Source organism: Astatotilapia calliptera, chromosome 7 (genome assembly GCF_900246225.1).
Source record: "Astatotilapia calliptera chromosome 7, fAstCal1.2, whole genome shotgun sequence".
Lineage (NCBI taxonomy): Eukaryota > Metazoa > Chordata > Actinopteri > Cichliformes > Cichlidae > Astatotilapia > Astatotilapia calliptera.
In genome coordinates, this window is record NC_039308.1 from 10347040 (window position 1) to 10374679 (window position 27640).

At 38.4% G+C, this 27640-nt stretch overlaps 2 protein-coding genes across 2 annotated transcripts in view; both read left to right on the forward strand.

Moving 5' to 3' along the window:
* nlrc5 (NLR family, CARD domain containing 5) overlaps positions 1 to 18775 on the forward strand; it is a 39097-nt gene extending 20322 nt beyond the window's left edge. Inside the window, exons 25-55 of the mRNA XM_026172974.1 lie at positions 288 to 371; positions 784 to 873; positions 1769 to 1816; positions 1922 to 1951; positions 2044 to 2127; positions 2222 to 2305; positions 3312 to 3401; positions 3564 to 3623; positions 4067 to 4150; positions 4288 to 4371; positions 4775 to 4864; positions 4981 to 5046; positions 6401 to 6484; positions 7051 to 7128; positions 7282 to 7368; positions 7505 to 7558; positions 7723 to 7770; positions 8044 to 8127; positions 8225 to 8308; positions 12065 to 12139; positions 12287 to 12364; positions 12479 to 12562; positions 13056 to 13145; positions 13262 to 13345; positions 14670 to 14753; positions 15027 to 15110; positions 15208 to 15291; positions 15386 to 15463; positions 16422 to 16505; positions 16657 to 16740; positions 16846 to 18775. Of these exons, the coding sequence (XP_026028759.1) occupies positions 288 to 371; positions 784 to 873; positions 1769 to 1816; positions 1922 to 1951; positions 2044 to 2127; positions 2222 to 2305; positions 3312 to 3401; positions 3564 to 3623; positions 4067 to 4150; positions 4288 to 4371; positions 4775 to 4864; positions 4981 to 5046; positions 6401 to 6484; positions 7051 to 7128; positions 7282 to 7368; positions 7505 to 7558; positions 7723 to 7770; positions 8044 to 8127; positions 8225 to 8308; positions 12065 to 12139; positions 12287 to 12364; positions 12479 to 12562; positions 13056 to 13145; positions 13262 to 13345; positions 14670 to 14753; positions 15027 to 15110; positions 15208 to 15291; positions 15386 to 15463; positions 16422 to 16505; positions 16657 to 16740; positions 16846 to 16927 (2404 nt within the window). The 3' untranslated portion in view covers positions 16928 to 18775. The remainder of the gene's footprint in view (positions 1 to 287; positions 372 to 783; positions 874 to 1768; positions 1817 to 1921; positions 1952 to 2043; positions 2128 to 2221; positions 2306 to 3311; positions 3402 to 3563; positions 3624 to 4066; positions 4151 to 4287; positions 4372 to 4774; positions 4865 to 4980; positions 5047 to 6400; positions 6485 to 7050; positions 7129 to 7281; positions 7369 to 7504; positions 7559 to 7722; positions 7771 to 8043; positions 8128 to 8224; positions 8309 to 12064; positions 12140 to 12286; positions 12365 to 12478; positions 12563 to 13055; positions 13146 to 13261; positions 13346 to 14669; positions 14754 to 15026; positions 15111 to 15207; positions 15292 to 15385; positions 15464 to 16421; positions 16506 to 16656; positions 16741 to 16845) is intronic.
* Positions 18776 to 19881: 1106 nt separating this feature from the next.
* Positions 19882 to 27640, forward strand: part of cpne2 (copine II) — a 53445-nt gene continuing 45686 nt past the window's right edge. Inside the window, exons 1-2 of the mRNA XM_026172976.1 lie at positions 19882 to 20137; positions 25886 to 26079. Of these exons, the coding sequence (XP_026028761.1) occupies positions 25903 to 26079 (177 nt within the window). The 5' untranslated portion in view covers positions 19882 to 20137; positions 25886 to 25902. The remainder of the gene's footprint in view (positions 20138 to 25885; positions 26080 to 27640) is intronic.

The window sequence follows — 27640 nt, forward strand, 5'->3', positions numbered from 1 at the left end:
GGTAACCATTAGATAGCTTATACAGTGCTTAACAAATTTATTATGCATGTCACACACGCATATTTAATTATATATAAATATTGTAAATAACTGTAATTTGTAGTATTAATAGAAAGATCTCAACAAATGTATCACATTTAGAGGAAAAAGAGACCACTGTTCACACTCATTACACATTTCAGGTGTGTGTGCACTACTGATATTGATATACTGACTCATTTTTGTCATGTTCTCTTGATAAATGTACAAACACTGAGTTGTAAAGCATTTTTAACCTTTCTTTTCAGTTTGTCCAGTAACTGTTTAGGCAACAAGGGTCTGAAGAAGTTGTTGGATTTCCTGCCTCGTCTTAGCAAAATCCAGGAAATTAAGTAAGCTCACACGCATGCATTTATTCTCTCTGACCGAGGCTGGAGCTTGTCATAGGGTGGCATAGGGTGTCTGTAGGGGGGTAGATATTTGGACAGGCTGCTAGTCTGTCACAATGCTCACACACAATCATTATAACTAATAATTAATTAATAATTCTACCTCTTTTAAAGCTTTCCTTGAGATATTTATAGCTAAAGATACCAACAACTATATTGTAAGTGACCCTGGTGGTGGAATTTCCCTCTATTGCCTCTCTAGTAATTTGCGAGTATTTCAATAGAAAGATGACTCTTTGTTTTTTACATTGAGATATACAAAGTAGGAAGGCAAATGGTCAGCTGTTTTCTCACCAAACAGGTTCCAAACAGCCAACACCAACTTCCTTGTGCTAATTGCTTTTGTTTTTTCCAGTGCCAGTAAAAATGACATCAACATGGAAGGGGTGGTAATGCTGGCTGCAGCTCTATGCTCGTATAACACCTTAACAGAAATTCACATCAGGTAATCTTTGTTTTACATTGTAGCTATTTAATGATACCAAGAGCTGCTTTACCCAACTGTTTGTGCCTCTTATCCCGGTCTGGGTTTAAAAAATCTATCTGTTTGAAAAATACTATAAATACATAATTACATACAATACTACATGTCATATACAGTGATGGGAATAACTGCATTAAAATAAACAGCGTTACTAACGCTGTTACTTATTTCAGTAACAGATAATCTAACGAATTACTTTTACTATCGTTAAAACACTGTTACCATTACTAAGAAAAAAAAGCGGTGTGGGTGTGTTACTATTTTTAAACACACAGATGGTTGACGCTTATGTCATCTTACCGGGGGCTAGGGGTGCGAAACAATCGCACGAGTGCTGCTGATTGGCTGAGGAAGAGTAAGGTAGTCATGGTAGTCATAGTGTGTTGTATTGTTCTATCTAGAGTTTATCTGATTGGTGTTTTATTTCATATTTTCATAAAGTAACATTTGAATAGTTTAGATTAGTGTACAATGTTTCTTATTAGTTCCTTCTGTTAACTGCCCATTTATTTCAATTATATTTTCAGTTTTATAACAAACAGCTGAATATATATTTTAGTATTTTCAAGTATGTTTAGCTATTTATATGTTTGTATTTTAGTAAGTTCCATTAAGAGGGGATTCTTATACATATTTAAACATTTTTTTAAAGTAACGCAATTGTTACTTTTCCTCATAATTAGTTGCTTTTATAATATTGTGACTCAGTTACTAACTCGGTTACTTTGTTGAAGAAGTAACTAGTAACTATAACTAATTACTTTTTCAAAGTAACTTGCCCAACACTGGTCATATAGTTTTACAGTAATCAGTCAGGTTAATTATAATTGGCTGTTGTGCTCTGTTGGTTTTACAGTGGCGGAGGCAAAGAGGAAGTCAATCTAAAGTTCTGCCCAGATGAAAGGTAGAAGACCTGCATCTATGCAAACGTTCACACAATCTGATTCTTGTTGTCTCCGTTTAGTTTTTCTGTTTAATAATCTAACTCTCTACTGTATTTCTATGTCAGTGATGACAAGCAGCAGCTGAAGATGTTCCGGTACAGTGAGCAAATAAAGACATGCAGAAAGTACAAATCTGACCTCTGACTATGAATACAAAAGAATGATCCCCTTTTATTTTTCTTTCTAGAGTAAAGGACAGCAGCATCCTACCATCTGATATAACCAAAGTATGTAGAAAATTGGTCCAGAGTCGCTTCCATTGGGAGTTAGAGTAAGCTTTATTATTGTATATCTGCAAATTATTCAACAGTATTTAAAGTAGTGACTGAACACGTTCATGTTCATGCACTAATGTGTTCTGTCAGGTTATCTCAGTGTTCACTTACCGACAAAGCCATCAAGAATCTTCTCAAAGTGTTGCCAGAGATGACGTCACTGCAGAGACTCAAGTAAGGCATACACACTAATGCAAGTATTAATAATAACACTGGATTACAACCTGCAATAGACAGTCAGATTATGCGGATGTGCAGTAGGGAAAAGATGTGAAGATATGGAAAAAAGCTGCTGAGTACTTTTTAAAGGACACCCTACTGAGATTACTGAGCACAAAATTTGAATATTTGGAAGGTGATTTTAAGTGTAGTTATTTTTAACTAATGGGTATCTATGCTATTCCTATCACAGGGTATATGTTAGGTCCATAAAACAAAAAAATTATGGAAGATCACTATTGTTATAGGAGATTGCAGAACGTTGCAATCTCATCTACACTGCAAGGAGATTTGCAGAAATTCTGTTGTAATTTCACTTTATGCTGTCGACTCTAATTGGAAGTGTGATATTAGAAGTGTATAATTTTTCTCTAGACATATTCATTTAATTTTATTATATATAGTTTGTGACATTATGTAATTACCTTGTAGTTAACTGGAGAAAATCCTCTTACAGATAAAAAACATCAACAACATCAATGAAAATGTATAATTAAACCCTGCAAATAGTTAACAATAACTTTGAAATGCCTTTAGGTGTAATTCTTGGTCCTTTTTATTCAGTCTATAGATGAATTATTTATATTGATTCATTTTTGTCTTTATTTTTATACTGAAGTATTTAAAATTTAATGACTTTAAGAACAAAAAAATAGATTTGCAGATATTTATAAATTAAAAACTTTGATGTTTAATACATAATATCAGTATGTTTTTCTTTTACCATATATATGCTTCTGTCACTTACATATTTTGCCTTTGTGCATTTGGTGTCTTTATTATTCATTAACGCTATCAACCTACCAGAGACTACAGATGAAGTTTAGCCTGTATGGCTAAATCTGGCAAAGCAAATTGTGGCTTTTCTATGAACTATGTTTGGAAATTATTTTCAGACTGTGTAAGATACTAAGAACCTCATCAAATGAAATATACTATATTCATTCTGTATTCCTAATAGTGTCAGACAGAGCATCACATCTGCAACCGATGCACTCGAGCTGGTCAGCTGTTTGAATCACAGTCAGCGAGTGACGTCGGTTGAGCTCAGGTACAGTGAATACTTTTGTGGCACTCATCACAACACACCATGCCATATTTGAGTGTTCATGTGATGCTCCTTTCCCTACCACACTTTTTAGTTGTAGCTGCAATTACTTTAATTCTCTAACTGACCTGTTTTGGTTAATTGCTGCTTTGATCTCTTCTTTAGCCTTCGGGGTGACTCCTTCATCAATTTTGATACAGTGAAAGTGGAACAAGTGAGCTGCAGGTCTGTGATCCGCAACATTTTCACTGCTTACTGATGACTTAACAACATTTGTAGGTGTTTTCAGACCGCTCACTTTGTCACTTACCCAAGTATTCACGGCTCATGCACTATAGCAGTTTTAGCTGCTCATTTTAAACTGCATTTCAAGCTGTGTTTATTTTAGAATTTGACTGAAAATATATGTTGTCATTTTCTGTTTTATACATAGAACTGTAGAAATGCGCAGTTTAATTAAAGATTTTATGGTACTCATTGAAAAAGACAATATTATATAGTGTGAAGCACATTGGGTGTCCTGTATTTTACAATCTGCCAGTTTAATCACCGCAGAATTAGAAAGTTCAGGTAAAAGAGGGCATCTTACAATAATTACTATAACTAGTAATTAATCAACTTCATGTGCTATGTTTTTTTTTTTGTCTCCCTGATTGTGTGTAACACAGGTTAACTCATTTTTGCCTGAAGGGTGACCACTTGAAGAAACTTCTTGAGATCCTGCAGCAGGGTCCCCAGCTTTCAGATCTTGAGTATGAGCCACACAAACATTTAGACACACAATCTTAGAATCATAACCACACACCCATGGAGCCATGGATAGTCCAGTGTTTTCTTCCTGAGCTTTTATCCAGTAAGGATGCTCAGCTCTGCTTTTCTTTCATCACAGTTTGTCAAGTAACCAGCTGGAAGATGAAGACGTGGGCTCTTTTGTGCATTCCCTACCAAGGCTAAAAATCAGCACCTATGTCAAGTAAGACTTTAAACATATTAAGTTCTATATTAAATATAGAGCAGAAGAGTAAAAAATACTTAAATGTACACGCACCACCGACTTTATTAGTTAACCTGTTTAAATGCTTGTTGACACAAATATCTAATCAGTCAGTGACATGACAGCAACATGTATTTAGGCATGTATATAAGGTGAAGATGCCCTAATGCAGTTCAAAGTGAACATCTGAATGGGTTAATAAAAAAGGTGATTTAAGTGATTCTGAACATGGCTAGGTGTACCTAATATATTGTCTGCTGAATATATAATAAATTAAACCTCAGGTAGACTGAGAGTATGAAGCTACAATATTTAGAAATGATGTGTATTGTAGTTAATGAGTAAAATATAGACTAATTCTTTTCTGAATCTTCATGTGCAGTCTCAGTAACAACAGACTGACCCAGCAGGGGCTGCTGGCTGTGGCCAGCACATTGTGTACCTGTGCTAATGTCTCTGGTGTGGAAGTGAGGTAAGTCTGCACAAAGGAAAGAAGTTAATGGAATTCTTCTAAGTAATCTATAATGAAATATTTGTCCATGTCTCTCTCTTTGTCCATGGACTCTACTTTCTGATGTCTGCTGGTAGCTTAGGAGAAGAAGAGCGATGCCTCATCTGGTTCAGACAAAATGAAACTCGGGAAAAAACTCTGAGGTAGGAGTTCCATCCAAAATTTCAAAACACTGACTCTGATCCTGAAACGGTGCCCGTATTAAATGGTAAATGGCCTGCATTTGTATAGCACTTTTCTAGTCCATAGGACCCCAAAGCGCTTCACACTACATTCAGTCATTCACCCATTCACACACACATTCACACACTGGCGATAGCAAGCTACATCGTAGCCACAGCTGCCCTGGGGCGCACTGACAGAGGCGAGGCTGCCGGACACAGGCGCCACCAGGCCCTCTGACCACCACCAGTAGGCAAACATGGGGTTAGTATCTTGCCCAAGGATATTTGGCATGCAGCCAGGAAGCAGCCTGGGATCGAACCACCGACCTTCTGATTAGTGGCTCACCTGCTCTGCCACCTGAGCTACAACCACTGAGTCACTTTGATGAGGTGAGCACAGTGACTCGAGTAAAAACACAGAATTCACACCTACTGGTTTTTTGCTGTATACAGCAAAAAAGAAACCAGTAAAAATTTTAAACATTTTCATTTCAGATAAAGTAAAAAAAAAAAAATGAGCTGATGAACTCATTAACACTCATGAAACTTTAGCACTAAAGTTTAGTGCTAAAGCACAATAGCCCTAAGTGGTGAAAGTCACCACTTAGGGCAACGTAGACAGGAAATTTGAAGAGTGTTAAAATGTTGAGAGGAGGCGTGAACTAATGCAGACGTGCAGAGCTCCATGCAGCACTAGTGTGCAGACAGAAAAGAACAAAAGGAAACTTACATGTGGTCTGATTGTATAAGTCAACAGCTGATGTATTCAAAGTAACAAAGTGTCATTGTGAAAAAAAAAACAGACTCTCTCCTTTGGCTTTGTAATTTTTCCTGCGTGAGCAGCACAGGAAACATCTCACCGGTATGCACAGATATGTGAACTCTCTCTACATCTGAAGGTTCATGCACTGAGTCGGTAAACTGACTGACTGCATCAGCAAAGATGAACGGCTGAAAACTTCTAAATCCAGCTTGCACACTGTGGGCGACAAGGAACTGACTTTGCATGTCAGAAGTAGAGCTGAGCATAGCAGTGAACCTTAGAATGTGGTTGTAAATATTCGAAGACATAATTAGTTTCTGGTGTCTGATCGATTTTAGCAGCTCTGAAAGTACCTTCCTTAACTCTAGCACTCACAGTAACAAGGGTTCAGCGTCCTCCAGCTCTCAATAAACGTCCAGTATATAATACTATTACAATGTAATTTGGGGGCTTAGTAGAGGTTAAGGCCTTTTAAAGATTTTAGTACATTTTGGATTTGGCACTAACTTTGCAAAAATCTAAATTTCTTTATGCTTTTTTTTTGCCTTCTCTGCTTTATTTCTCCATCAGAATCAGGGAAGGTAGTTTGAAGCATGAACATCTGATCCGATTAGCAGAGATTGTGTCCAGTTGTCCCCATCTGGCCAAAGTGGAGTAAGTATCCCTCAGTCTTAAGACAAATTTTTGGGTTTCATCAGATAAAAACAATGGCCTCTTTTTAATTAGTTATTACACTTAATAAAACTGGTTCATAAACTGACTTCTTGTAAAATATGGAAAGATCACAACAAGGCCATATTTCTTTGTTAACATTTTAGATTTGAAACTACCAGCAAGAAATTGCCTGATTAATGATCAAGTCACTGACCTCACAGCCCATTGCTCATTCAGTGGTGCTAGTTTCAGATATTGTGCAAATGTACTGTTTATAAGGTTGGAAAAACCTGCAGTCAGCTAAGATTGAAGAAGTCACTTGGATGAGTGACGAAACGTTTCTCCCACTTAAAACGCTAAGATGAACCTTTTTGGGATTTTCTTACCAGGATGATTGAGCATGCATTAAGACAGCAAGGAACTGATTAGAAATGCATCTATTATTTATTAAAAGTCTCTTTATGCTAAGAGTCTCAGGGTATTCAGGGTTTAACCTTCCTTTCTGGCCTCCATTATCTAACCATGATCAGAAAGTACATAGTGATATGTCTGTGGTTCATCTGCAGATTAAACCACAGCTTACTGGAGCAGACTGAACATTTCCTACAGCTGCTGAGCTTCAGTCAAAGTGGATGTGTTTTCAGGTGAGACAAAAGAATCTTTACTATTATCTCTTCTGTCAATGTTTTCAGGCTTTTTTCAAACTACAACTTATCCAAATCAGTCATGGCTGTTCAGTGAACGGCTGTTAAAGCATTGAATTATAATGAGTGTATTACACGTGCTTTTCTACTCAGTATTGAGGAGCGTTGGATCAGCGCTGAGAAAGCGGTTGGATTAATGCTCCACTGTTTGCAACTCAATAGCAATATTCAAACTGTCAGGTAAGATATGCATATAGATGCAAATGAACACAGATGTCAGGAAATGCTCCTTTTAAACAAATCAAACATATTGTAACATTCCCCAAATAAAGATACAGTATGTGTGTCAAAGCTGTGAACTATATTCATTTTCCAGGATTCATCAAAACACACTCCACCTGACCAGTTCCACTGGACTGACGACAGATAGGTAATGATTATTGTTTAATGATTGTTATATAGACAGCAGCTGTACTCTTCGGGAGTTTATTGATTAAAGTGTAAATATAAAATAACAGTTATTTTGAATTTAATGTTTCTAGAAATCAAATGATTCCGATTTTTGATTTGTGTCTTTTGCTTGTTTGTTTGCAGTGATCTCTCTGGAAATGCAGCTCAATCGAGTGCCATAAAGAAAATTGGGTGCTTTTTTATTTTATACATTATATTTTACATTTTCATGATACCTGCAAGGAATGCACACTTTGATTACAGCCTCCACGCACTGCTATATTACTCAGTGTATATGCTATATATTTAGCTTTCCTTGCAGGAAAAAAGAAAAAGCCCACTGTTGTAAAGGTTGTTCTTTTTTTCTAGTAAATTGTATTAATTTACACCACACTCTGGCTGAATTCCTTTGAAAGTAAAGACAGTATAAAGGAAAAACGAATTCCTCTTATCTCTCTGCTTTAGCCTTGTGGACTGTGCAGTAAATGTGTATCAGCTTGCAGCCATAGAGAGCGTCATCCTCAGTTGTCCATTTCTGACAGAACTGGAGTAAGTAGTCACATTTCAGTATTTAACATTGGCATGTGCTCTGTAGTACTCAAGGGAAATAAATTAGTAAAAAAAAAAAATGTTTGTTCCCATTCAGGTTTTCCCACAACAGCCTCGGTGTAGAGGGAGCTGAGTTTCTCTGTTCTGTTCTTCCCCGGTTGCCCAATCTCACTTCACTCAGGTCAGAACCTTTTCAAATTTGACCAACCTGACTTTTAAAGATCTCCTATAACAACTATTTTCTCTGTCATCCACAATATTGCTTCCAAAGAAAGTGATGTGACTGTGCTCGAGACATTGTCACAGGTCTTCCTGCAGCCTAACACAATTCAGCACTTAAAGTGAGCAACACATTTTAGAACTTGTCCGAAGCATTTTTAGAACATTAATTTTCAATTCCCCTATTGATTCATTCATTTAGCAACACTCTTCCACTGGACATTACAAATACCTACATGGCCAATGCTCCATTCAGGATATCTGGGAAATTAGAGTATTCATAAAAATAATAATGATAATAATATAAAAAAGCAGCTGTGGATTGCATGATTCCAAAACCTTGAAAAGGTGGCCATATCTCAGATTGTCATAACTGCTGTTAGGATTTTATAATGTTCCCAATTTAAGGAGGAATTATAACACTTTCCTCTGTTTCCCTTTGTTCGGTCACCATCAGTACTGCTAATGACTGCTCCACAGCGCTACCTATAGTGCTGTGCAAAAGTAATGAGCCACCCTTTATTTCTTTGTAATATGTTTCCAGCAAACCAGATTTTCTTGTACCTGAACGTTTTTGTAGGAGTGTTTTTTATTCAGCCATTTAACACTGACTCATGGATTGTTCAAACGCAGAAAAGACACTCAAGTTGAACCAGTGCTGTGCCTACACATAAAACTTGGCAAAGAACTATTTTCTTTACTAGCAGCCTGGAGCATAATTTGTTCTCATTTAGTTGATAAATGTCAAAGCTAGCACAGTTTCAAAGGCATAAAACAGTATTTTTCACCAATACAGTAGTTCCCAACGAGCTTTTAGTCAGAAACTTGGTATATGTATTTAACAAGTGTAGTGAAGACGTGGAGGAAGAAGTGACAGGCTCATAAAAAACCCAAATATATAAGCCATTCTTGGTGAGCAGTGTTGGTCAAGTTACTTGAAAAAAGTAATCAGTAACTAATTGCTGATTACTTCCCCCAAAAAGTAATCCCGTTACTTTACTGATTACTTATTTTTAAAAGTAATTAATTACTTAGTTACTTAGTTACTTTTTAAAAACACGATTTACAACCTGAAGAGGTGATAAAGCGATAGATCTTTCAGCCCAATTCTACCTTTTCTGCATAACCCATCATACAAAATGTAATCAAATGGAAAAGTCTCTCTTTTTTTAACTTGTTTTATCAGTTTTAATCTTTTAACTTTATGCATCAAGCAAAAATTTAATTATATGCAACATTCTCTGACTTGAATAAATTAGTTTAACATTTAAACCTATTTTCTGCACATTCCAGCACATAAAATAAAATATTTTTTGTGTTTACACTCAGTCTTTCAAATAGATGCAAGTAAAACACAGCAGAAAATAAATAAAGTCAAAGACTCAGCGGTCCTGTTGCTCTATTTTCACCTGTAAAGCAGGACTGCGGTAAGCGGAGGTTTACCCTGGTGCAGGTGTGTCGTGGTCAGTTGAAGAATCCGCGAGTTTCTCTGTGAGTTTCCCATTACGTGGTACCACACTCGGTGCTTGCTCGGAAGTTTAGGGGTTTTTTTTCGCTGTAAAAAGAAGTTTTCTTCCCACGCACGATGGACGCTAATGTTTTTGTCACTTTTTATGGAATCAAACTCAAAGTAAGGTCAGTACTTCCACGCTTTAAATGCTGCACGCTCATACTCTCTCCCACAATCGATATGTGATCCATTGTTGATCTGCACACAGCTGTTTTCACAAAGGTCGCACTCGCTTACGTCACTGTCATGAGACATTCTCGCAAAAAATCACGGTTTTAGTAACGCAGTAATGCAGCGTTCCTACGGGAAAGTAACGGTAATCTAATTACCGTTTTTGCAATAGTAATCCCTTACTTTACTCGTTACTTCAAAAAAGTAATCAGATTACAGTAACGCGTTACTTGTAACGCGTTACTGCCCATCTCTGTTGGTGAGGCCCAGAATAAAGGCCCAGTATGATAAATAAACACCTTTCCCTTCACACCCCCTGGTGAACTGTTTTCATGATCTTCTGTGGACAGGTGGATCCAATGTAGAGCCTCACTGCTCAAAGTAATGTAAAGTAATTAAAAGTGATGCAGTAAATTACTTAATTTCTCACCAAAGGAAGGATTTGTTACAATATTCGTTACATTACTTTCATGTTACTCTGTATAATGATCTAAATGCATTGTCACCAGTGTTGGGCAAGTTACTTTGAAAAAGTAATTAATTATAGTTACTAGTTACTTCTTCAAAAAAGTTAGTAACTAAGTTACAAGATTCTAAAAGTAATTAACTACTTGAAAAGTAACTATTGCGTTACTTTAAAAAAATGTTTATCCCTCTGGGGTCCAGGGTAGAATTGGCCATTTTTAACTACTTTTGATTTTACCTCCACATTTCACCTTTAAAAACTATTTACTTTGCCTTGTTTGGTATCATCCTTTTCAGCACAACCTCACGTGTCTGAATTTACAGTTATGTTTTCATTTTGACATACTGTGTTAACACAATTGAGCTAAAATCAAACAAAAAACATCAAATCAGAGTAGAAAAAGTGATATTTTTTACTGTAACAACCACAAACATGTTTAATGAAACATATTTCATAACTTTAAATGCAAAAATAAATTGTCAATCTTAAAATCCTATCCTAAAGTTTTGCAAACAACAAAGTTATTTGCAGCCATTTACATTTTACCCTTTTTTTAATAACCATTTCAGACTATTTACAGAACAATCAGCTGTTCTGCATTCAATAAGATGTCACACAAATTATTTGTGCCACTCCAAATATTTCTGTCCACTATGAAGGAGAACATCACAGCCTGATACCTGCAGGTCTGACAGCAGCAGGTGTATCACTCCTCCTGTTTTCATTCAGCAGTCACCTCATTGTTCTGACACACAACACAAAACTATCCACACCACTACACTAACTACACAAGACAACACATTAACTACACGCTCCAAACATGCTAAACGTCGCAAATTTCTCACATCTCAAAACTCGCTCTCTCTCTTTTTCTGCTGTCTCTCTCTCTCTCTCTCTCCCTCTCGCCGTCACTCCTAAAACTTCCCCCTCTTCCTAAACAACCACATGTCATGTTGCCATATCATTTTTTGATCGGTCAACATGGTACATTTTTCCACCAACACGAGCAGGCTGTTTTTTGTTTTAATTTTTTTGCTCATAAGCAGAGAGTGCTCGCTGCGCTGTCCTTAGACAGTAAACGTGACGAAACTATTGAGGAAAAAACAGGCGTATATATTGTTTATCATGACTCTGGTTTTACGTGGCCCATCAACACAATTTAAAAACTGGTATATATCACCTTGTTGCTTTGTCATCTTTAAGTGGTCATGTGATTGGCTTACCACGACTACTTTATTCTTCCTCAGTCAAACAGCAGCACTCATGCGATTGTTTTGCCCCCTTAGCTCCAGGTGTTGTGCCAAAAAGTGATCGTCTACCAGCTGATTGTAGCACAAACACAAGAAAAATAAAGGCTTGTTAGATGTTTTTTGTTTTTTTCCTTTTTGTCTGTCTGGCCTATTGAGCCTTTGTAATGCAAGTAGCAACATAAGTAAATGTAATGTAATACTAAATTTAGTAATATAGTAGTAATATATTACTGAAAAATGTAATGTGATTACAGTAAGAGTTACTTCAGAATGTGTTACACCGAGCACTGGGGGGCTCTAACCATCCTCTGTTTCTTCCAGTCTGTCGGGTCATCAGATTAGTGAGACGGCAGCTCAGAATATGACCAGGTTTCTGCCCTGTCTACGATCACTTAAGTAAGCATTTATGATATATAAGATGAGTGTGGATGTACATGACTGTGTGAAAAATAATGTCTAGAATATGAACTTATATTTAGGCTGCTGTAAAATGTTACACACAGTGAATAAACATTTGTTCACAATGGAACTTTTCTGCTGTAGTCTTTCCCACTGTGTTTTGCCTGGAGGACTGCAGCTCATTGAAGCACTGGGACAGTGTGTTATTCTTGAAGACCTTTGGTAAGGCATGCACACACACACAGATACAACAATACAGCTGTTTTTTCTGTTGGATAAAATAAAGAAGCTGTTAAAAAATGTCAGTTTTTTTCTGTGTTTTCTGTGCACCCTAAGTTTGGATTCTGTGGCACTGAATGAGGAGAGCAGGATGTGTCTGGCACGAGCTCTAAAACATATCAACTCTATTCGCCGTCTCAGGTAAGAAACACTCTCTGTTTCTTTGCAGTAGTCAGAATCCAAGAGCTAAAGTAAATCTTGGTTTGTTCTTTACCACATAGTCTTCAGGATTTATTGAACAGAGATCAAAACTCTTCCAGGCAGACATCTTTGCTGTTTTCACCACAGTGCACTTCACTCTGCATTTACACTATAATGCACATGATGCTTTTTGTTGGCCAATGTTGGTGCTGTTTGTCATACCAGCATGTCATCAGGCTCTTATGAACCTCGTAATTAATTAGTAGGATCTGATCCTACTAATCCCCCCACCGCAGGGACAAATTTGTCCCTTATCGTTCCCAGTTCTCTCATAGCGCTAAGCTGTAAAATGTAGCTGGCAAGGTGCCTGGTCAGCATATGTCAAAGCCTTTTATGCATTTCTAACATACAGATCATATTCCCATGGCTATAAATCCTCATCAAAATACACATCTACCTAACATAACTAATACATTTTGTGTGTGTGTACCAGGCTGAATGAGATTGTCACAGCAATGGACAATCTCAGCGTTCTGGATCTCCTGGCTGCCACGAAGGGACACGCACATTTAGAGCAGATAGAGTGAGTCTTTCATTCATACCTAGCGCTCACTGGACATTACCATTCACCTTCTGTCAGTCTGTCATTAAAAAAAGAAGAAGCTTGGCTTTGAGAATGTTGGATTTGCTCTTTCTCAGGTTGGGGGGCTGGAGGATGGCTTGCAGAGGAATAGAAGAGCTGAACAGGCTCATTCCGAACTGGAAAGAGCTCAGGAAGATAAAGTATGTACACAGGGGGTGGAAAACATAGAAAGTTTGTATTTTACTGATCTCCAAAACCCTTTAGCTGCATTTCCAACATGTTTTCTCCAGGATATGTTCACCTTCACCCCAAGAGAAATAGTAATATTTTTATTAATGCTTTAAAATACTTTGTTTATGTCACATGACCAATCTTCTGTAGATTATACTCATGCCGAGTTCCATTTATCCTGTCATATACAACATGAGTGTGAAGTAGTTTCTTTGCCTTTTTTGTAAACAATCCAATAATAAAAATATTAGTACATGCTGGGCCATAAATCAGAACCACAGGTTGAGACGTGCAAGTCATTCAGAATGTTACAGCAATTTTATCGTTCCTTTATGGGGACCAACTGTTTGCACTATGCAGCAGGTTCGTCCTTCCAAGTGTGTTTGACTGACAGCCACAAAATGTCTACAGGCTCAAGATGTTTTTCATATTACCGTCCCTTATGCTTTTATGCTTATTTTTTTTTAAAGAGAATGGTCTTTTTATGCTTATACTTCATATTTACATATCCAGCTCCAGTTTGAACCCCTGAAGTACTCATTTAAATGTGCACAAGTTAAACTCTTTGGCTTGAATGAAAGCTTCCCAAAATTTGATGAAGAAATTTGCAACTTTGTTGCCTCCACTGGGCTCACTGTCTCTACTTCCTTCCACTTTTATTTGTAGATCCCAATGAATAATTGTTGTGGCAGGCAGTAAACCTATACACATCAAGTAAACTGAAGGAATTCTGAATCTGAGGTTGCATAGCCAGAAACAATGACCCAGATTAAATTCAATCCAAAGTTCTTCCAGTAACTAATGCAATCTATGCCATAAGGACAAAAGTACTGGGCCAAATCTCGTAATCTTTGAATTCAGGTGTTTTCAGTCCATTTGCCACACATCAAATCAATCAATCAAATCAAGCACCCAACCATACAGTATGTCTTTGCAAACAGTTGTGAAAGAACAAGTCAAGTCAGCTTGTGAAATTTCTTTGGTCCTAAATATTCCGTGATCAGTTGTAAATGATATTATTGCAAAGTTGAAGCGTTTAAGTAGTTTATGGCACAGTTTCAAAAGGGTTTCCAGTTACCTATAGAGAAGATTTAATTGAGCTATATCAATCCACTGTAATGTGTAGGGTGTCTATTATCCATATAATTTAAAAGTAAAGTTTGAGTTAGGTTTGGCGCCATCAAGTGGAATAATCAAAAAAACAAACTATTGACAGAACACTTTACATGGTCCATTAACAGTTATTAAAAATGAGTAAATTTGCTTTTCTTGCTGTGTGTGTTTATCCTCCAGGCTGTCAAAGAACCTTATCAGTGACCAATCAGGAGAGAAGCTGCTTGAGGCTTTGAAAGCCTGCAGCCACCTGGAGGAGCTCTGGTGAGAATGCGTTTCATTCCTGTAAATGTGCTTTTGGCATTTGATTGCAACACTGTGCAAGAGTTTGCATGTGCATGCATTTGGCTAAAGAAGTGCACAAAATAAGCCCTCAAAACTTTTGAGTGAACATTTTAATCTTCAAAATTGTTTATTTTCCTTGGAAAAGCTGAGTTTTATATATTTGGCTATATCATTAATTGGCATTTAACTCAAGCAACTCAAAGATTGTTTTAAAATGTACATATTTATATGTATTTTTGTGCACTCTTCCAGTCTGTCCGATAACAAACTGGGAATCCTCACTGCTGCCAGGATGGCCCTCATTTTCCCATCACTGACACACCTCAGTGTGTTAGAGTAAGTCTCACACAGTGTTACATGTTCTTATTGATATGTGTTTCTCCCCTCACTTATTCAGCCTTTTTGTTCTTCTGTATTTCTGTGTCATTTATAGCATTTCGCTCAACCACATTGACCATGAAGGCTCCAATAGCCTTTCCAAAGCCATAATGTGCATGAAGAACCTCAAAAAGATTAAGTAAGACTCATTTGCTTTGATTATTTTCAGAATCACAGCTCACACAGATGACTACACTTACTGATTGTTTTTTGTCTTTTGCACAATAATTCAGCCTGACCTCTGTTGGGACTTCAGAGCTGCGTCCTGTTGTAGCCAGTCTGGCTCACTGTCCCCTCATACAGGAAGTTGGGTAAGATAAAGCAAAGTGATCAAACATTTAATAATCTGGTGCTGTTCTGTGTTCTACTCATGGACATGTCAGTTCTATAAGAGTTGGCACACACTGTATGTAATGATTTGTCAATCTTGTAAACTCATGTTTTATTCACAATAGAAAACACATCAAAGGTTTTAACTGAAATGTAGCATTTAAGAAAAATATTAGCTCCTTTTAAAGTTACTATGATCACATATGGCTTCTTCTTTACATGCACTAACTTGCACTTGTAGATGAATCACAAACAGTGATTTCTGGAAGTATTCCTGAGGGAGTTCTGTGAGAGAAGCATGCCTGTTTTTAATGCATTTCCATCCGAGGGAACAAAGATCACAGGCATCCAATACTGATGTTTGACCTTGTCCCTTGCACACAGGGATTTCTCCAAATCTACTCAATCTTTCTGATGATGTCATGCACTGTATGAGAAGATATTCAGGGTTTTTTTTATTGCAGATTGTTCAGCCTCTGTCCATCACTGCTTCTTTTTATACCCCACTATGTGACCAACCCATTGCATTTTAACCTAATTATTTGCTAAATGGTGTCCACATGTTTCTTTATAATGCCACTTTCTTTTCCACCCTTTTGTTGCCCTTGTCCCAGCTGAGACACTGTGAACCCATCAAATACAAAATGAGTAAATATTTTTCTCAGTTTAAACACTGGATGTTTTCTATTGCCGCTTATGAACAGAATATGGATTGAACTCTGCAGATTATTTCATTCTGTTTTTGCCTAAATTTTACACAGCACCACACGTTTTAAGGAATTGATTATTTAATTATTTAAGGTATTGTTGTACATAACACTCTAGTTTTTAATTAAAAGTAATTTATGATATTCGCATCTTAGGATAACATTTTTGCGTGATGCTTCAGCTTCTGTTCATCAAACCTCTCTCTCTCTCTATGTCTTGGTGTCTGTCTAGTCTGGGTTGGAATAACTGTCGTGATGAAGTGGCACTGGAAGTGGCCAGGGTTTTGCCTTTCTGTCATACGCTGACTCAGATAGAGTGAGTAAAACACACACATAAAGACCCGCAACTGCAAGAGTTTTGCTTTTTTCATTCCACTTTTCATTTAGGCTTTCTTATATTTATAAAACCAATAAGGAAAACAACTCTTGTCTCAGTACATGAGAGATTAAGTGTTTATTTCTCACAGTCTCGAGTGCAACAGCTTGAGTGTTTCTGGAGCGGAGGCCCTGCTTAAGGCCTTAAGGTTCTGCCCTGCTCTGCAACTCATCAGGTAAACTTCCTGCACTGCTAGACCTGCATTATCCAAGGAAACCTTATTAATTTCTAATGTTGTGGTAATGTTCTGGCCTTTATAAGTTATTGAACTTGGTTTCAGACTCTGGAAGAACAAAATCTCTGACGGTGATGTCCATAGGCTCGGTCTAAGGGACAGAAGGATGAATTTCTCTTCCACCTGATATGATCTGCACTGCTTGACAGTTGAGAAGCACAATTCCAGTTCATCAGCACCAGTGCAGACGAACAGTCCAGTACTTTTTCTGCCAACACTGACTTAAAAATCTGTGAGAATTTTATTTTATATTTTTTTTTGCTTGAAGTGTTTTGGGGGGTTTTTTTCTAAGTGCTGCTCTATTGAAACACGGCTGTACAGTTGAAATAAGTTTGTTAGAACAAGAAGAAATAATGTATTTTTGAAACTATTTAAATCCCTGACTTTGCACTGATTGGCCTTTGGTTTCACAAAGCAGGAGACGGGTGGAAGCCACTGAAACCTTTTTTTCAAAAGCTGCTGTCAGATTAACAGGGGAGCACACAAAGAGGTTTATGGACACAAATTGGGAGAGGTGGCACGCTCAGCTGATCAGTAGAACACCACACTAGATTTTGAACAAAAAGTGTTTTCTTCAAAGCCACTGAAATAACACACTTACTTTTGTAATCAGTCGTAATAATCAGCAGTAGAATTAGTTTTTTTTACGGTAGAGGGTATACTGTCATCACCTTCCCAGGCAGGCGAGTAGGTGGGCGAGGACACCCAAGTGAGTGATGCTGAGAGACTGGCCAGCTGCTTCCTGTTTTATCATTGAATTCCTGGGAGAAAGGAAAAACACACACATAAACAAAGCAGGTCCCGCCTGTTCACTTTTAACTAATGTATCACACTCATGACTAAATTCTTCCCTACTGAATTGAACAGATAATATTTTACTGTTATAACGGGACTACAGTATTTCCCATATGACATGATCATTTCAAACTTGTTACAATAAAATTAGAAAAAATCACAAAGTACATTAAAGATGGCTTTTAAAAAAAAGATTACACTAACTTATGTATGCACTTAAAAAAGTGTGAAATCACTAAACCTGTGTTGAGCCCCGCCTTTCAGTAGCACACCACTGAGCTCCCAAACTGCTGTGAAAATAAAGGCCACACTGTGTTATTTTCCTGTGAGGAAATGATGAATATATCTTTGCAGACTCTGATACGAGGAGTCAATTTGCATTGTGGAATGTTTACAATAATTAGAGGCCACATTACTGAAAACACAAGAAATCACAAAGTCACAGTAAAAGAAGAGTTACCTGCTCCTATGGTGACTCTAGGTCGTGGTCTCTATCCAATGTGCGTATTTATTTCTGCTGTTTATCATAGGAGGACACAAGAAATTGTATGTATTTATTGAGCTGTGATTGAATCAGGGTTAAAATTTTTAAAAAGAAACATTTTTATAGGAATGTATTTGCTTTGTGACCAAAAGAAGATACTGTAATTTTTGCAGGTCGCACCAGTTGTATTTCTGACTTTCTAAAGTCATGTTGATGCTTTGATTTCTGAATGTAATGCACCTTATTCCTTTCTCTTTTCCTGTGTGTAATTGTCCGTTTTTTTGTTTTGTTTTGTTTATTTTTCCTTTGATTTTTGGAGCAACACTGGCTCTTACTGAAAGGATTTAAAATTGCTTATTTGTTAAATATAGTTTTTGAAAGGTTTGTGTGCAGGTTGTGCTTGACAGAAAAATTGCAGATACTTTTGATATTCCCTGACTATGAGTTGCATTAAGATGTGACCTGCTAATTAGAAAACTTTAAATTGAGTTTCTATTTTTTGTTATGTCAGCGGTTTTATAAAGTATGATGTTAAATTTAAACAGGTCAACAAGACACAAACTCAGCAAAATCTGCTCTAGCAATACATGCCAGTTAAATAAAGTCTAATACAAAAATATGCACCTCAACTATAATATACAACTTAAAAAAATTCTGGTTTGTTCTCAATGTCAACAATTAAAAGTTGATACCTGATTGCTTTATGCTTTGTCTTTACATCGTTTTGGTGTAGATTAGGTCATCTTACGTCCTGCTCATTGTGGAAAGCACAATTTATACCTCTCCTGTTTCCTTGTCAGCGGCACCAGCAGCTGCGTTCGCAGCTGTGGACGTCAGTGAAATGTTATCATTTATGTTCGCTTTCCGCCCTCTTGTGGTTAACAGTGGTACTGCAGAATGGGCTGCATGAGTATTACCAAAACTTGGGTCCTTTTACTTCAGGTGTTTGTGTGTGGATTGAAGCACTCGTGAGTCCTTAAAAAGTTAGACACAAATCATTGTAAACATTTATGAAGGTTAGTTTACGCTTGTGGATCATATCGTACGCATTTGCAACCCTTTGGAGGCAAATTTCTCTCCGTAGAAGATGGATTTGCTTTGCTTGCTATTCTTGCACAATGTTCATATGAAATTATCAGAAAAATGTTGTGTATACCCCAGGATCAACGAGACTCTGAAACTGTGGGCGTGCTTACACGCAGCACATAAAAACATGCAAATGTGACTAAAGATGTCAAGTTTTACAAGGGTAATTTACATTTTATTGAAATTCAACTAAATAACAATGGAAACTAAAATAAGACTGAATACATAACACATAAAATACTGCGCATGCAGATGTACATGCTTTGGCTTTGCTGCGTTTAGCAGAAGCAAAAAATACTTTCAAAATAATGCTTTAAAGTGCTGATTCTTTCGTGCTTTTGAGTACTGTAAATAGCCTTATTTTACATCTAATGTGGCTGTAGTGTTAAAAGAAAGTTAACAAACTTGGGGCCTGGTGTCTGTACTATTCACAAGGAAGAAGATTAAATTCATGTTTTAGAGATAAACTAAGTACTTAGTAAATAAAAAAAAAATCAAAATAATAAATGTTTTAAATGTGGAATAAATGCATTCCCCGTATTAACTAGGGTATAAAAATATGCATCTTTTCCCTGTTCTGTAATTTTATGGAAAATATAGACACTGATCGCTCATGAATGACTAACCGGAAGTAGTTTTTTCTGCTTGACTCTTCCGCTTTTGTTTTGGGAGTGGGTTTGTCGTACTTCCGCTGTGAGGCCACCACTGTTGGCTTTATTAAACTCCGTCCTTCAGTGGCCGGGCGCAGAGAGCACAGTCCAGGCTACGAGGATGGTTTGTGTTCACACACTGTTGCGCCTTCCAGGATACTCCGGTTAAAAAAAAAATAATAATAATAAAAAAAATGTTAACCTCAGCTTTCACTCCTTTATAGGAAAATTGGCTCTGCTTTTCCTCTCTCTTTACTGTGCGCAGCACTTAAAGATTTTTTTAAGTGAAAAGCGGCGGAGAAGTTGTTCGTCATTTACCGAGGTGAGTCGGTTTCACATTTTCCTGTTGGGTTTACATTAGAAGAAGAGATCTGACAGCAGCTCCCGAGTCAAAGGGGAACCGGGGAGCTTCTAAGACGCAAAAATAACCCTTGCAGCCAAAATGTACAGTCGGTGTGCTTCTCTTGGAGGTTAATCACGGAAGGATGTGGGGAAGATGTCATGTTTTGACGAGCACCTTTCATGTAGGACCAAAAAAATATCACAGGAAATATGGTACAGAATAGACAGGTGTTGTGTTTGTGTGTGTGAAAGAGAGTTTTAATGGTCAAGTTGGCACATCTCTCTCCTTCATTCAGATCTGGAGTCTACTCTTCACTGATGTTGGCCACTTTGGCACCAATATGGCTCACCGGTCTTGTAATTACACTTAAAGCGTGCTGATCCTTCCGCTAGTATTAACAAGTTGGCATCTGCTTCCATGCTTTTTCCGCCTCAGTCAGTCACTTTAAGCTGCCTGCCCATCCTGCAGGTGTGAGCAGGTGTGAAGCTTTTTGGCACGGTCAGTACAGTCAGAGGCCTGCACCTGGACCTGGATTTTGTTTGTGTTTTCTTTCTACAGTGCACTCATACACAAAGTGCATCATGTAGCCAAAAATGATGCAATAGCAGCTCTAGGTCTTTTAGAGCCACAGTACAAGAAACATGCAGTTTTGTGAGGTTCAGTTGCTTTTAGAAAACATTCATCCTGCTCACCCCCCCCCCCCCCCCCCCCCATGTCTCAAATATTGCGGACCTATCCTGAATCCAGTTAAAGTGCAGCACAGTTCACTTGAGCAATATACTGCACACCTTTTAAAGCTGCTCTGGTGCATTGTAGCATACTTCATGAAGCCATGTTTTCTTTGATAATGCTATTTGGCAATCTGTGATGTCTTTTTATTCTTAATCATTCAGACTTCTATATAAGGGATAGAGCAGGTGTCAGCTTAAAGCTGGATTTATCCCACTCTCTGCTCCTTCTCTCACTGGAGTTGTTAATAGCATCTATAAATACAGGAGACTGCCACTGAGACCATAAACAAGGAGCGAGTGAGTAAAAGTAGTTGAGCCAGTCAAAACACGCTTTTCTCCACCTATGAATGATAAAGCGAGTGAATGAAAATGTTGCACTGGTATTTTCAGTGCATCACCACTACCAGTTTGACATCACAGTGGAGCTGAGCGGGAGGAGCACGCTGCTTATGACACATTAGTATCTTAGCAACAGACAGCATCCTTTTAGCATGCCGCTGTGAGAACAAAACCACTGATCTGGACACGGGTGCGGTGCTGTTTGTATTGTCCTTAAAGCCACCTGGGAATTATTTCAAATTCAATACCACTGAGAATATATTCACAACATTTTTTACTAAAATCAGCAATTGTTTCAAGATGTGTGTGTGTGTGTGTGTGTGTGTGTGTGTGTGTGTGTGTGTGTGTGTGTGTGTGTGTGTATTCCCTCTTTCTGTTTTTTCCGTTCCTAGCCTGAGGCTTCTTTAGTTTAGAGGTAATGGCTTTGATCTGGGCTCAGGGCAGCGTGTGTGTGTGTGTGTGTGTCTTTGCAGTGCTTAATCCTGGGTATCATTGGGTTTATCACAGGGTAACTATGACTCTCATAATGCCCCCAGTGGATTTTTTTTTACACCAGTGTTGTTTTATTTGTACTCATTGGGTATTTTTAGCCAAACAGAACCATTTGTGTGATTAAGCCGAATTCTCAAGGTGATCTGATGTAATGGGGATTTACTAATTCTGTTATCTGGGTAAACTTCCACTCATTTCGTTAGATATCACATATGTCAAACAACTTAAAAAAAACAACAAACTGTGACATTAAAATGTTACTTCCATTCGACAAATGTCAAACACTGATTTCTGTAATTGTGCTCTCTGCGTGGCAACAGATACAGACACCCAGGGTGTTGGGAGCATCTCGTGTTCTCTCCTCAGCGGTGTCTCCAGTAATTTAGGATTTGGTTGGATACAGCGTAAGATGAGCACATGCACATGCTTGTCTGTTAGAGTTACGTCAAGGAAACTGCGGTTTATCCTGGACACCAGCCATCTGTGTGTATGTAACAGCAACCTACAGTTTTACATTTACATTACATGAGAGTAGCACATTTATTTACTCACTCTTCGTGGCACTGGCAGACACTTTTGAGCTGATGGTGACCATAGGTTATGAATAATATTGATATTGGCTGTTTATCTTTTTTTCATGACAGCCTAACAGGAAAATCTCTGCACATCTGTTTCTGTCATTTTAAGCCTCGGTAATGTTTCAGCCAGTTTCTGTACCTGCACTCTGTTTTAGTTTGGTCTAATTAATTGTCCATTTACTGAGCAGCCATTTTGGCTCAGGGTAAACACAGGTGTAATTAATAACTCTAATTATGGCTCTGTTCCATTTGGATGAGGTGCTGGCATTGTGTATGCTCACTGACAAGAATGGCATCAACATGCTAAATAGAACAGGACCATAACTTAGTTTTATCAGATATACCTGTGTTCACCGGTGTTAAGCTCATAAACACATGTTTTATTCACAGTTGCATGTAGAAAACATCAAATGTTTAAACTGAGAAAATGTGTCATTTTAAGATGACTTTGAATTGGATGACAGCAACACATTTAAAAAAAAACAAAAGGCAGTTAAAGTAAGTGGCACTAAAAAGAAACAGCTGGAGGAACATTTTGTGACTAATTGGGTTAAGTGGCAACAGGTCAGTAAGATGATGGGGTATAAAAAGAACAAGTAACGATGGGACAAGGTTCAACAATCTGCAAAAAACTATCTTCACAAATTGTGGAACAATTTTCAGCATTTTTCAGAATCAATATAAAACTACAAAGACTTTGAATATCTCCTCACCTACAGTACTTAATATCATCAAAAGAGAATCTAGAGAAATCTCTGTGCACAAGTCTGGAAAACATTATTTAATGCCTGTAATCCTCTGGTACTGCATTTACAGTGGGGCAAAAAAGTATTTAGTCAGCCACCGATTGTGCAAGTTCCCCCACTTAAAATGATGACAGAGGTCAGTAATTTGCACCAGAGGTACACTTCAACTGTGAGAGACAGAATGTGAAAAAAAAATCCATGAATTCACATGGTAGGATTTGTAAAGAATTTATTCGTAAATTAGGGTGGAAAATAAGTATTTGGTCACCTCAAACAAGGAAAATCTCTGGCTCTCACAGACCTGTAACGTCTTCTGTAAGAAGCTTTTCTGTCCCCCACTCGTTACCTGTATGAATGGCACCTGTTTGAACTCATCATCTGTATAAAAGACACCTGTCCACAGCCTCAAACAGTCAGACTCCAAACGCCGCCATGGCCAAGACCAAAGAGCTTTCGAAGGACACCAGGAAAAGTATTGTAGACCTGCACCAGACTGGGAAGAGTGAATCTACAATAGGCAAGCAGCTTGGTGTGAAAAAATCAACTGTGGGAGCAATCATCAGAAAATGGAAGACATACAAGACCACTGATAATCTCCCTCGATCTGGGGCTCCACGCAAGATCTCATCCCGTGGGGTCAAAATGATCATGAGAACGGTGAGCAAAGATCCCAGAACCACACGGGGGGACCTGGTGAATGACCTGCAGAGAGCTGGGACCAAAGTAACAAAGGTCACCATCAGTAACACACTACAACAGCAGGGAATCAAATCCCGCAGTGCCAGACGTGTTCCGCTGCTGAAGCCAGTGCATGTCCAGGCCCGTCTGAAGTTTGCCAGAGAGCACATGGATGATACAGCAGAGGATTGGGAGAATGTCATGTGGTCAGATGAAACCAGAGTAGAACTTTTTGGTATAAACTCAACTCGTCGTGTTTGGAGGAAGAAGAATACTGAGTTGCATCCCAAGAACACCATACCTACTGTGAAGCATGGGGGTGGAAACATCATGCTATGGGGCTGTTTTTCTGCCAAGGGGACAGGACGACTGATCCGTGTTAAGGACAGAATGAATGGGGCCATGTATCGTGAGATTTTGAGCCAAAACCTCCTTCCATCAGTGAGAACTTTGAAGATGAAACGAGGCTGGGTCTTCCAACATGACAATGATCCAAAACACACCGCCCGGGCAACAAAGGAGTGGCTCCGTAAGAAGCATTTGAAAGTCCTGGAGTGGCCTAGCCAGTCTCCAGACCTCAACCCCATAGAAAATCTGTGGCGGGAGTTGGAAGTCCGTGTTGCTCGGCGACAGCCCCAAAACATCACTGCTCTCGAGAAGATCTGCATGGAGGAATGGGCCAAAATACCAGCTACTGTGTGTGCAAACCTGGTAAAGACCTATAGTAAACGTTTGACCTCTGTTATTGCCAACAAAGGTTATGTTACAAAGTATTGAGTTGTATTTTTGTTATTGACCAAATACTTATTTTCCACCCTGATTTACGAATAAATTCTTTACAAATCCTACCATGTGGATTCATGGATTTTTTTTTTCACATTCTGTCTCTCACAGTTGAAGTGTACCTCTGGTGCAAATTACTGACCTCTGTCATCATTTTAAGTGGGGGAACTTGCACAATCGGTGGCTGACTAAATACTTTTTTGCCCCACTGTAAAGTGGGCACCATTCTGTCATGGAAATCATCTAAAGGGCTCGGGAACACTTCCAGGAATCGCTGCCTGTTAACACAGAAATTCTGTTTGGGAAAACATGGACCAAAGAGGAGAGGGATCATCAAGCTTGCACCTTGGACCAACTCGAGTCAAAAGCCTGTATCTTGTATGTTAGGGTGGTGCATTAGTGCCTATGGAGTTAGCAATGTGCCCATGCTGAAAGATGTATACAGGTTTTAGATCAACATATGGCTGCATCCAGTCGACCCCTTTTTCAGGCAAGGCCTTGCATATTTCAGCAAGATAAAGCCCAACCACAGCTACTCCAACAGCACAGTATAAGAGCTCGGGTGTTAAACTGACCTGCCTACAGTCCAGACCATTTAGCTGTTGGAAAAATTTAGTGCAAAGAAAACATACAACAGAGATCCAGTGCTGCTGAGCAGCTAGAATCCTATATCAAACAAAAATGGGATGGCTTGCCTCTCCCAAAAGTCCAGCAGCAGGTCTCCTCAGTTCCCAGACATTTATACACTGTTGTGTTGCTGTCAGCAATTTCATAATGACCTTAATGCTGTCTTAAAATAGTACATTTTCTCATTTTAAACATATGATATATTTTCTATGTTCTATTCCGGGTGGCTGCAGCTCAGGAGGTATAGCAGGTCATCTAGAAACCAAAAGGTTGGTGGTTGATATGCCAGATATCCTTTGGTTGCTCTCTGATGCTCCCATCACACAGTGAGTGAACACTTATGCAAAAAAGTACAGAAGAAGGTGTTTATAGGAATGTGAGTGAATGTGCGCCTATGCTGTGATGCAGGCTGTAACAGCTCTGCTATGATGGTACTCTGCAGAGGATAAATTCATTTAGTCTGTGAAAAAATAACCCTCACCACTTCACAGAGCCAAAGGTAGCATCTTCAGGTGTAATGTTTCCACCAGCTAACTGCACGTAATGCAGAGAGTTTTAGTTCACTGTCATGATATCACTGCACATATTCTCATTGCACAAGCTGAGAATGTGCTGAGATTTGTTATTAATAATCACAGCAGCTCTGTTTTATCTTATTTTTGTCAATCGACAGGATGACATATTTGGTTAAGTGTCAAGAAGTATGAAACTAAAAGTCTTTCTGCCTACTTCTGCCTGTTTGCTTTCCTTCAGGGTGATCAGGTGTGACCATGGCCTACACACTGGGCTTGGCCACTGATGGCCAGAAGCGCAGTGTCGGACCTCAGCACTGTGTCACACGGGTGGAGTTGTCGGTCACTGCGTCCAGCCTGCTCGATCGAGATGTAGCCTCCAAGTCGGATCCATTCTGCGTTCTCTTCCACGAAGTGGATGGAAACTGGGTGGAGGTACAGTAAAGGATGGAGAGACATACATCCTTTATAAGATAAGATAACCTTTATTAGTCCCACGTGTGGGAAATTTGTTTCCCACACCTTTATGAACAAGTGATGAGAAAGACTACAGAAAATGACACGAGAAATGAGAGGATTGTTTTGTTTTAATGGTGCAGAATCAATGGAGAATGGAATGGCAGACTGAAGAGGAAAGGCCGAACAGAGAGTTGATATATTACTGTTAAGATCATAAGTAGTCAAACCCATGTTGGCGCTTCTTCACACTGTGTATAGCGACTCCTGGGAGGTGGAGAGAGAAGATTAAAGTGCAGAAATAAAAAGATTGAGGGGAGGATGGAAAATTTGAATAATTCTAAGAAGTGCTTTTAAGGTTACATCCACCATGCTGGCTCCTCGAGGAAAGGGAACCAGAAGGTTTTGTTTGTAGTCTATGATACTCTGCAGGAAGAGCCTATAGGTTGTGAGTCAGATCCAAAGTCATGATGTCTTGACCATCTGGCATCAGCCATGGCATGCTGAGCCCAATAGGATGTTGCAAGATTTATGAGCGGCATTCCAATCTAAGACAAGTAGTGTAGACTCGGGCAAAGGCACAAAAACCGGAAAGAGAGTCAGTAATACATGTTTGACATTTTTAAATCATTGCCATAAAATCTCAGGTTTCACGAGGATGCATCATCATGTTAAACAAAAATTTTTTTCTGATTTAAACTTTGGAAAAGCACCAAATAAGGGGAAACACCAAAAGCTGCTACTGATGACATTTCTCTTAAAGGTGCAGGGTTAAACTGAAGTGAAAGCCATATTTCCAATTAGAAGTGTGGCTTTCTGTTGCTGCATTTGAATTGCCTGGAATGGAAAAGGAATGTGTTCACAGAATATAAGAGAAATTTTTACAATTTGACAAGCTTACTTCACTTTAACACTCAATAACTGGGAAGTTGAGGATTAAAAATGCTTTGAGATAATCAAAAATTAACTAGAAAAGCATTTAGCTGTAAAAAAGTGACGCATTCTTTCTAATGACATCCAGTTGTGTAGAAATTTACAGGAAAACATCCATCAACTCCTTTGCTCCTTGCCAGGCTAACTACTTGTCAGTCACTGACCTAAGTTTCATAGTCAGATTTCATAAAGCTGAGGTATTGATTTTGAAAATGCTTAGGTTGAGACTTTACTGTGACCTTTACCAACCAGCGCGTGGTATCATGGTGGCTACGTGTATCTTTATTGAACAGGCAGTGGAAAACGAATGCCTTTGGCTGCTGCATTAGCTGTTCATTGGATTTTAAGGCCTTTAGTGTTATTTTTTTGACATTTATAAGTCAGAAACTGGTAACTATGTGTATAGTGGCTTGGTGGTCCATACCAGTGATGAGAAATGCCCATCGGGGATAAAGCCACTCAGGTGGTTTTAATTATTTTGACTGTGTTGACTCTCATTCACTCACCTGTTCCTTGTATCCATTACAAGATGGCACTGAAGTCTAGTTGAATGGCATAAAACGTCACTTTATTCTCTTTAAACCAGAGCACAGGTCCAGACAGCATA